Source organism: Palaemon carinicauda, chromosome 31 (assembly GCF_036898095.1).
Source record: "Palaemon carinicauda isolate YSFRI2023 chromosome 31, ASM3689809v2, whole genome shotgun sequence".
Taxonomy (NCBI): domain Eukaryota; kingdom Metazoa; phylum Arthropoda; class Malacostraca; order Decapoda; family Palaemonidae; genus Palaemon; species Palaemon carinicauda.
In genome coordinates, this window is record NC_090755.1 from 68972413 (window position 1) to 68982412 (window position 10000).

The 10000-nt window shown below is 40.1% G+C and overlaps 2 protein-coding genes and 1 long non-coding RNA gene across 3 annotated transcripts in view; all 3 read right to left on the reverse strand.

Annotated features, from left to right (window-relative positions):
• The window catches only part of LOC137625010 (uncharacterized), a 591442-nt gene extending 588900 nt beyond the window's left edge, over positions 1-2542 (reverse strand). Inside the window, exon 1 of the long non-coding RNA XR_011040797.1 lies at positions 2423-2542. This is a non-coding gene — a long non-coding RNA (uncharacterized lncRNA). The remainder of the gene's footprint in view (positions 1-2422) is intronic.
• A 1368-nt stretch (positions 2543-3910) lies between these two features.
• LOC137624781 (putative uncharacterized protein DDB_G0271606) lies at positions 3911-5354 on the reverse strand. Its single transcript, XM_068355733.1, has 2 exons — positions 5115-5354; positions 3911-4189 (listed from the first exon to the last, which is right to left on the reverse strand). The coding sequence occupies exons 1-2, from the start codon at positions 5352-5354 to the stop codon at positions 3911-3913; spliced, it is 519 nt and encodes a 172-aa protein (XP_068211834.1).
• A 21-nt stretch (positions 5355-5375) lies between these two features.
• Positions 5376-5804, reverse strand: LOC137624782 (putative uncharacterized protein DDB_G0279653). The gene has a single exon (XM_068355734.1). It carries the CDS (start codon positions 5802-5804, stop codon positions 5376-5378), a length of 429 nt encoding a protein of 142 aa, XP_068211835.1.
• Positions 5805-10000: the final 4196 nt, after the last annotated feature.

Sequence of the window (10000 nt, forward strand, 5' to 3'; positions counted from 1 at the left end):
ATTCAAAGATAAAAACTTGATTCAACTATTGATGTAAGAAATTTTTTACTGAAATTTCCATCGACATTTGATTCCAACGCTCTTTTCATTACCTAGTGTACGTAACCCGTCAAAAAATTACCGTTAAATATCTAGATATGCTCACACACACCTCTTACTCAGTATGACTACTACCTCTCCCTCCTACACGAGGGACAAGGAGAGCTGGGCGCTTGGAGGAATAATGGGGCCGTGACAGGAAAGTAATCTAATTATAAAACTATATGGCCTGACGCTTGCTCTTTATTATATTGGGTATATTGTACAATTCCACATGAACAAATACAACGATTCCATCCATAAAACTACACATGCAAATGTCTTGAGTACCGAGACACTCCTCTACTGAATAATAATGACATCACATCATGCTAGATGACTATGGGTATACGGAGAATAGGGAGGTGGACACTTTTATGGGGGGGGGGGAGGGTAGGATTTGACGGCTTATATAACATTACCCACGTTTTCAGGAGATTCGTGATTGATTTTGTTATAACTTTAAACTAAAACTACAAAAGGCATCACGTTCACCCGTAATGTCCAAACTAGTAAAAAGGTACTCTACCATTGTTTTTCTTTTTTTTTTATTTTAGGAAAGCCCACAACAGCGACGATGAGCCTTGCACGATTCATATCACAAGGGAAATTTAAGGTTGTTCTTAATCCAGTTAAATATATATATATATATATATATATATATATATATATATATATATATATATATATATATATATATATATATATATATATATAATGTCATGTTTATCTACAGGTAATATTCAAAATGCCTTCATATTTCGGTTATCGATATTGTGCTGGTTTGTTTGATAAAATCAAAGATAAAAACTTGATTCAACGATCAATCTAAGCATTTTTTACTGAAATTTCAATCGGCATTTGATTCCAACACTCTTTTTATAACCTAGTGTACGTAACCCGTCAAAAATGACCGCTAAATAACTAGATATGCTCACACACACCTCTTACTCAGTATGACTACTACCTCTCCCTCCTACACGAGGGACGAGGAGAGCTGGGAGCTTGGAGGAATAATGGGGCCGTGACAGGAAAGTAATCTAATTATAAAACTATATAGCCTGACACTTGCTCTTTATTATATTAGGTAGATTGTACAATACCACATGAACAAATACAACGATTCCATCCATAAAACTACACATGCAAAAATCTAGAGTACCGAGGCACTCTTCCACTGAATAATAATGACATCACATCATGCTAGATGACTATGTTTGTACGGAGAATAGGAAGGTGGACACTTTTATGGGGGGGGGGGGGGAGTGTATGGTTTGACGGCTTATATAACATTACCCACGTTTTCAGGAGGTTCGTGATTGATTTAGTTATCATAACTTTAAACTAAAACTACAAAAGACATCACGTTCAGTTCACCCGTAGTATCCAAACTAGTAAAAAGGTACTCTACCATTGTTTTTTTTTTCTTTTAGGAAAGCCCAAGACAGCGACGATGAGCCTTGCACGATTCATATCCCAAGGGAAATTTAAGGTTGTTCTTAATCCTGTTAGCAAGGCAACTGGAATTCCCATGAAGCAGAATGTATCGTAATTTTGTAGAGCTCAACATAGCCTACCACTATATCGTATTGTATGTAGAGTACGTATGGTTACCAAGCAATTTTTAAATTTGTATTTTTAAAGGATATTATCATTCTCGATTCAAGAAACATAAGGAAATTAGACTAGCAGTAATTTTAACTGTTTTTGTATAACTTAGACGGCTGCAATTTAAAGGCACAATAGGGGATTGTAAGTAGTGTTCTATTGGGGGACTGGAGTGGGGGAGTGACTCTCCGCCTATAATTCAAACTCATACAGCAAACTCTTTAAAATCATGCAAACGATATTTAAAATGTTAGCTGAACGGAGATATGCCCTTATCAAAACATAACTTCCGTTACCAACTAATAAAGCATTCAACGCAACTCCAAAAACGTTACCATAAGATTTATTATAACAAACTAACGAACACCAAAGCCAACGCTCCACCCTCTTCCTCCCTCCGGTTGTTCCAATAACGTGACGAGCAGCGACCCAGAGTGATACTTCGAGGCATTTAAATTCTTTGCTTCCGTATGAAACGTCTCATATTTATGTGCGTGTGCGCGAGCGCTTGTCCACGAATGCAGGCAACGTCCTATGGAATTACAACATCGTCTTCTAAGTGTTGCTTGACTCTACGAAAATGAAAATGCGTCTTCTTTAAAGGTAAGCAACAAGACGGTGGCTTTGGGAAGCCATTTTTTTCAAATCGAGGATTTACATTCACCGTTCGCTTATACAGTGTTCATTATCTTACTGTTCAATAAATGACGTTAAGTAGAACCCGTGTAATACTTACCACGTGTATTTTGGGCACTAATCTTCCTGTATAATACACTATTCCGCGCACTATTTAATTATCCGAACACTTCAAGTAAAATACTATTTCCCGCATTAGTTGATGAAGTCAGCTGAGCATGCTGGGTAATTACGTCACACAGATGAGTTGCGAGATATGTATTTTTTATTATTATAATGCCTATATTGTGTTTTCCAAAACAACCAATGTATTTTACAGTAAGACTTATTAAAATTTGTTACTCCATATATTATTTAATAAAATAGTATTTTTTTAGTTCCCGCCATTATACCGTATAGTATAGAAGTATGGACTTCAACACTTCACCTCGTGATACTTTTCATATCAAGTGTAGCTGCATCTTTCATGAGGTTTTATGGTGTTACCATGTAGTTGTATTTTTTTTTATTTACGTGTTAGTTAATAATATGAGAAAGTAATACAAGTATTATGCAAAGCTACCCATTAAATCGGTTGTTACCACGCAGGTAACAGTAAAAATTGATTTTAAATAAGTAAATCATGAGCATCCTTATTTTTTCATGCTTTGACATATAGCCAGTTGCTTTTAGATTGCCCCAACACAGAGTTATGATAAGGGTTCCATCGCTCCCTCAAGATTTAAACTCACATTATGATAACGGATATTTATATCTTATCCACTATAAAGCAAAGGACGATAGGGGTAAACATCGTAACAGGCTGCTTACTAAATTTTGATTTACGAAGCTGGGTAGGCTTAGGCCTAGTGATACAAGCATTACCGTCTTCCTATGATGAATTTACAACGTCCCTGTGACAACAGGGAAACGCCCTTTCAGTTAATAATTCCCTTAAATCATCACTATTGGACAATAAGAATTCATCGGGATTCTCCTAGTTAGGAAAGATTATAGGAACTTCAGCCTTAGGTGATATTGTTAATTCCTAGAGTCCCGTTGTTAAACAAGCTCTACTAGATTAATTAACTATACTCAACAGGAAGAATCAATTTCATTCATATGCTCCACAGGGGAGAGTTCAACTTGAGGTGCACTGTAGGCAGTACTAAGGAATCTTTTTAGCGTTCCATTAGCTCCCTATCCCGCCCCCCCCCCCCCCCCCCCGTGGAACCAACTTGTTATCCTTCTACTTCACCGGGACCTACTGGCTAGCCTTCTACATCACTTGAACACTCTGGTTAGGCTTCTGCTTCATCCGAACCCTCTGGCTAGCCTTCTGCATCACCTGAACCCACTGGTTAGCCTTCTACTTCAACGGAATCCACTGGTTAGCCTTTTTCTTCACCTGAACACACTGGTTAGCCTTTTCCTTCACCTGAACCCAGTGGCTAGCCTTCTGTTTAAAAGAAACCCACCGGTTACCCTTCTATTTCACCGGAAGCCACCGGTTACCCTTCTTCTTCACCTGAACCCACTGGTTAGCCTTCTCCTTCACCTGAACCCAGTAGCTAGCCTTCTGTTTAAAAGAAACCCACTGGCTACCCTTCTATGTCACTGGAACCCAATAGTTAGCCTTCAGCTTCACCTGAAACCACTGGTTAGCCATCTGCTTCACCTGAACCCACTGGTTAGCCTTCTGCTTTACTTGAACCCACTGGTTAGCCTTCTGCTTCACCTGAAACCACTGGTTAGCCATCTGCTTCACCTGAACCCACTGGTTAGCCTTCTGCTTTACTTGAACCCACTGGTTAGCCATCTGCTTCACCTGAACCCACTGGTTAGTCTTCTGCTTTACTTGAACCCCCTGGTTAGCCTTCTTCTTCACCTAAAACCACTGGTTAGCCTTCTGCTTCACCTGAATCCACTGGTTAGCCTTCTGCTTCACCTGAATCCATTGTTAGCCTTCTACTTCACCTGAATCCACTGGTTAGCCTTCTGCTTCACCTGATCCCTCTGCTTACCCTTCTAATTCAACTGAACCTACTGGTTAGCCTTCTTATTCACCTGAAACCACTGGTTAGCATTTGGCTTCACTTGAACCCACTGGTTAGTCTTCGGCTTCACCTGAACCCACTGGTTAGCCTTCTGCTTCACCTGAACCCGCTGGTTAGCCTTCTGCTTCACCTAAACCCACTGGTTAGCCTTCTGCTTCATCTGAGCCCATTGGTTAGCCTTCTGCTTCCCCCTGAACCCGCTGGTTAGCCTTCTGCTTTACCTGAACCCACTGTTTAGCCTTCTTCTTCACCTGAACCCACTGGTTAGCCTTCTGCTTCACTTGAACCTACTGGTACGCCTTTTGCTTCACCTGAACCCACTGGTTGGCATTTTGTTTCACCTGAACCCACTGGTTAGCCTTTTACTTCACCTGAACCTATCAGTTAGCCTTCTGCTTCACCTGAACCCACTGGTTAGCCTTCTAAGTGAAACCTACTCATTAGCCTTCTACTTTACCTGAACCCACTTGTTAGCCTTCTGCTTCACCTGAACCCACTAGTTAGCCTTCTGCTTTACTTAAACCCACTGGTTAGCCTTCTGCTTCACTTGACCCACTGGTTAGCCTTCTTCTTCACCGGAACCCACTGGTTAGCCTTTTACTTCTCCGAAACCCACTGGTTAGTATTCTGCTTCAACTGAACCCACTGGTTAGCCTTCTGCTTCACCGGAACCCACTGGTTAGCCTTTTACTTCATCGAAACCCACTGGTTAGTATTCTGCTTCAACTGAACCCACTGGTTAGCCTTCTGCTTCACCTGAACCCACTGGTTTGCCTTCTGCTTCTCCTGAACCCACCGGTTAGCCTTCTGCTTCACCTGAACCCACTGGTTAGCCTTCGGCTTCACCTGAATCCACTGGTTAGCCTTCAGCTTCACCTGAACCCACTGGTTAGCATTCTGTTTCACCTGAACCCACTGGTTAGCCTTTTCCTTCACCTGAACCCACTGGTTAGCCTTCTGCTTCACCTGAACCCACTGGTCAGCCTTCTGCTTCATCTGAATCCACTGGTTAGCATTCTATTTCACCTGAACCCACTGGTTAGCCTTTTCCTTCAACTGAACCCACCGTTTAGCATTCTGCTTCACCTGAACCCACTGGTTAGCCTTCTGCTTCACCTGAACGCACTGGTCAGCCTTCTGCTTCATCTGAATCCACTGGTTAGCCTTCAGCTTCACCTGAACCCACTGGTTAGCATTCTGTTTCACCTGAACCCACTGGTTAGCCTTTTCCTTCACCTGAACCCACTGGTTAGCCTTCTGCTTCACCTGAACCCACTGGTCAGCCTTCTGCTTCATCTGAATCCACTGGTTGGCATTCTGTTTCACCTGAACCCACTGGTTAGCCTTTTCCTTCACCTGAACCCACTGTTTAGCATTCTGCTTCACCTGAACCCACTGGTTAGCCTTCTGCTTCACCTGAACGCACTGGTCAGCCTTCTGCTTCATCTGAACCCACTGGTTAGCCTTCTACTTCACCTGTACTCACTGGTTGGCCTGTTGCTTCACGTGAATCCACTGGTTAGCATTCTAATTCACCTGAACCCACTGGTTAGCTTTCTCCTTCACCTGAACCTACTGGTTAGCCTTCTGCTTTACCTGAACCCACTGGTTAGCCTTCTGCTTTACCCGAACCCACTGGTTAGCATTCTGTTTCACCTGAACCCACTGGTTAGCCTTCTACTTCACCTGTACCCATGTGTTAGCCTTCTTCTTCACCTGAACCCATTGGTTAGCATTCTGCTTCACCTGAACCCATTGGTTAGCATTCTGCTTCACCTGAACCCACTGGTTAGCCTTGTGCTTCACCTCCGTCCCCACTTTCTTTAGTATCACCTGGTGCACAACTCCGCTCACAGCTCCTGGTCAAACTGACCAAATTATGTAAATTCAATAATATATTCATTGTCTAAGAATGGCGTTATTACATTTATTTAATTTTAAGAAGTATTTTTGTGGTGTGTGGAAGGAAATTCGTTTATTATGGAAAGTGGGTCTGAACCCGATTTTAAAGTGAAATATATCTTGTTTAAAAGCAAGGAGGCTGTGGTGTGCTGCTTTACTTTAACCACAATAGGTCTGCATTTTATTAAATATGTCTACTTGTATTTGGGGGCAGTATGTTTCTAGATAATTTGAATAATGGAAACAAAACATTTAGCATTATGCTCTCTGTATACAATTAGTATATTACACTTATGTTACCGCGTGTGTATACATATAAGCACTAGGGCGACTAGGCAGAAAGTGGGTCTGGGTTTCACATAGAATGTAAGCACGTTTTTGGGCAATAACTCTGAAATGAACTCTCGTATCAGTACGGCATTTTGCTATTGTGTACTACACCCAGTGTGGTAATTATAAGACTATCGTCAGTCACTAATGGTAAAGAATAATAACACTTGACCTTGTACCGAGAGAAAAATCTCGATAACTCAGAAATGGATACGAACAAAACTGAAAAAAGCTCGGTTTACCCACTCCCTCCACCTCGATACTCCCCTCCCCCCAACGTCTTCTATCCCTCTCCTACCATCATCAGCTCCCCGCCCCAATCTTCTCTCTCTCTCTCTCAAAGTAAATTCCCTCTAAATTTGTTTTTGTCTCTCAAAGTACATTCACTTTAAATTTGTTTTGTATGTATAATTTCATTGTATATCTAATGATCCAGTGGGTTGTTATATGCTACTCGCTTGTGGGTGGTAGTGGTACTGTAAATGGCCCAATTTCTATTTTTAAGGCATATAGTAATTACAACCAGTTACCTATTCAAACCGATCATTATACATTTGTGTGATAAAGTAATTTCTGCAACCATGCCAACATTCATGTTCCTAGGTAGCCATCATGTGAAGTATTACAGTCGCTTAACCATCAGTCATTTGCTTACCGTTCTACTATGTCATCATACCTTTATATATCTCACTCTAATAACCGTTTACAATACCACTACAACACAGAGAGAGAGAGAGAGAGAGAGAGAGAGAGAGAGAGAGAGAGAGAGAGAGAGGGATAATGCATAAATTAATCAGTCAACTGGCAGGTAAGAATCAAATGGATCATTAATTATATACACTAATGTAAATTATGAGACAAATAAAAAAAAATATATGCATATGTTTAAAGCGAAGCAACTTTCTTAGAGAGAGAGAGAGAGAGAGAGAGAGAGAGAGAGAGAGAGAGAGAGAGAGAGAGTGGTGATGGTAGAATAAGATGGATGGAATCATGTAAAAATATTGGGGGTGGTATCGAGGTGGAGTGAGAAGGTAGGTGGATTTTTTTTTTCACTAATTGTCTTGTTTGTATCTATTTCTGGGTATCAATATTTGTTTCTTGATACAGGGACAATTGTCTTTAGTGATTCATAATACTCTAATGAATTACCACGCTGGGTGTAGTACGCTATAGTAATATGTCGACTGATATGAGTGTTCGATGCAGTTATTGCCAAAAGACGTGCTTGCCCTCTCTGTGAATTCCACAAGGTTATTTGATTGATATGCAATAAATATTTCCATTGGATGCCTCGTGAAAGTTTTTTTTTCTACTAATATAGTCTTCATTAAATTATAAATTCAATCTTTTCCCAAAGCAACGACAATACATCAGATGCATAGGCTAAGGATCTTGCGCACGCTCGCGTTATGTGAGGACCCTTCTTTCCCAATACCCCGAGGCTTGTAGATACAGAGGTGCATATTGCACACTAGTCATTACCAAAGATTATTTTGCATTTTGCAATATTCCTTCTGGCAACATTCACACATTTTCCAGTTTTTTTTTTTTAACATTATCTCTGTTTTCCTTTAATGTTTTCCATCAGCCCAGTGTTTCGCCATCAACTTTATTCATTACAAAGGGTTTCCTTAATTATCGGCCTAGCTTCTATCAACAAATACCACTTTTTCTCCCCCACTTTTTTCTTTTTTTTCTGAAAAAGACCAACTTGTTTTACCCTTGACCCAAGCTGTACAGCCTGTACTGAGTACCCAAATAAAACATATAGGTACCCTACTGTTTACCACGCTGAATGTTGTCTCATCCTCCCTGCGACGTATTACAAATAATTTATCACGGTTTTTATACATTTCCTAAACATTTCTTTCAAGTTTATGTTTAAGCATTTCCGTAACACGAGTACTACTTTCAAGATTTATTCATGGCTTATGTATATTTCCTTTACTATCGTATTCATGATGCATAAGACTGAAATAATCTTTAATCGACTAGCTACTTAAGTGGCAACTTCAATGTTTCTCGCTTTTGGATTTTGGTGGGAGAAGTTAGCGCACTTCATCACCAACCAAGGGCTGCGCTACTCCCATTTACAAAGACCAACAAAAACTGCAACGGCATCGCCAATAATGGCTACATGGAAGTAGCAGTATTTGAAGCTTGTAGGTTCCACGGGCTATATTATGTTGGCCGTTTGAATGTTTGTAGTTTCTGGTACAGTAATAGTAAAGGTCGCAATTCCAGCAACGTCGAAAAATCAAGTCTACAGTTGAAGGAATTCGCCCCTAATATTGTGTATTAATGTGTTTTAAACATTTTATGAGGGTTGTTTTGTTAGACGAACAATAACGTAGGATATATTTGATGAGGTGGAGGGGAAACAACAAACTTGTTGATTATCAAACAAATTACAAGTGTGTTTTACTGGAGAGAGAGAGAGAGAGAGAGAGAGAGAGAGAGAGAGAGAGAGAGAGAGAGAGAGAGAGAGAGAGAGAACCACCAACTCTAGTTTAATGGCTTTGGTTAGTAAATGGTAAACTAGTCGTCGATTTTAAAGTTTATACTTTGTTCTATATTCGGGAATGATTGCATTATCATTAACCTATTAGTGAATGATCTATACTGCGCTTTCATCCTTTCCGTTCGTATATTTTAATTGGCCAATTAGGCTGCGAGCCGTAGACTTAATTGAGAGCTGCTGCGTATACCTGTTTTCCTTTCAGTGTAGCGTCTTGGATTGCTATGTTTATTAATATGGTTTGTTTTATATTATTGTTATGGGTGTTTGTAAGGCAGATGGATATTCAATGAACTTTGCAAATACAATAGACGGGTTTTTATTGCATTTCCCATTACTCTATTTTTAATGGCTGGGTAGTGATTGTGATGCCAGCACCATGGCCGCTGTTAAGCCAATCACGTATTATTATTATTATTATTATTGTATATTTTAACTCTTAAAGCTGAACGTTTGTTTCAACTTTTCTGTAATTATCCTGGAGACTTTCAAAGACATTTATTATTATTATTATTATTATTATTATTATTATTATTATTATTATTATTATTATTTGGCAAGTGACAATGTGTTGGAAAAGCAGGATGGCATCAGCCGAGATACAAAGAAAACATGCGAAAATACTTTGTGTACATTGAAGTATTAAAGAAATGACTTACAGCAAAATGAGCAGCGAATCATTAGACTCCAGTTGTGGTAGCCTATTGGAAACGTCCTTTCATAGCGTTCTGCTGGACTGGGGCTTAAGTCTTGACCAAGCTCGAGCGATAGTTTCATTTAGTGTCTGCCACCTCACTATCCTTGAGAAAAAGGAGTGGCGGTTTTGACTTGCTGAGTCCTCAGCAGCCATTGCTTGGTCCTCCCTAGTCCTAACTTGGGTGGAGACTGGCTG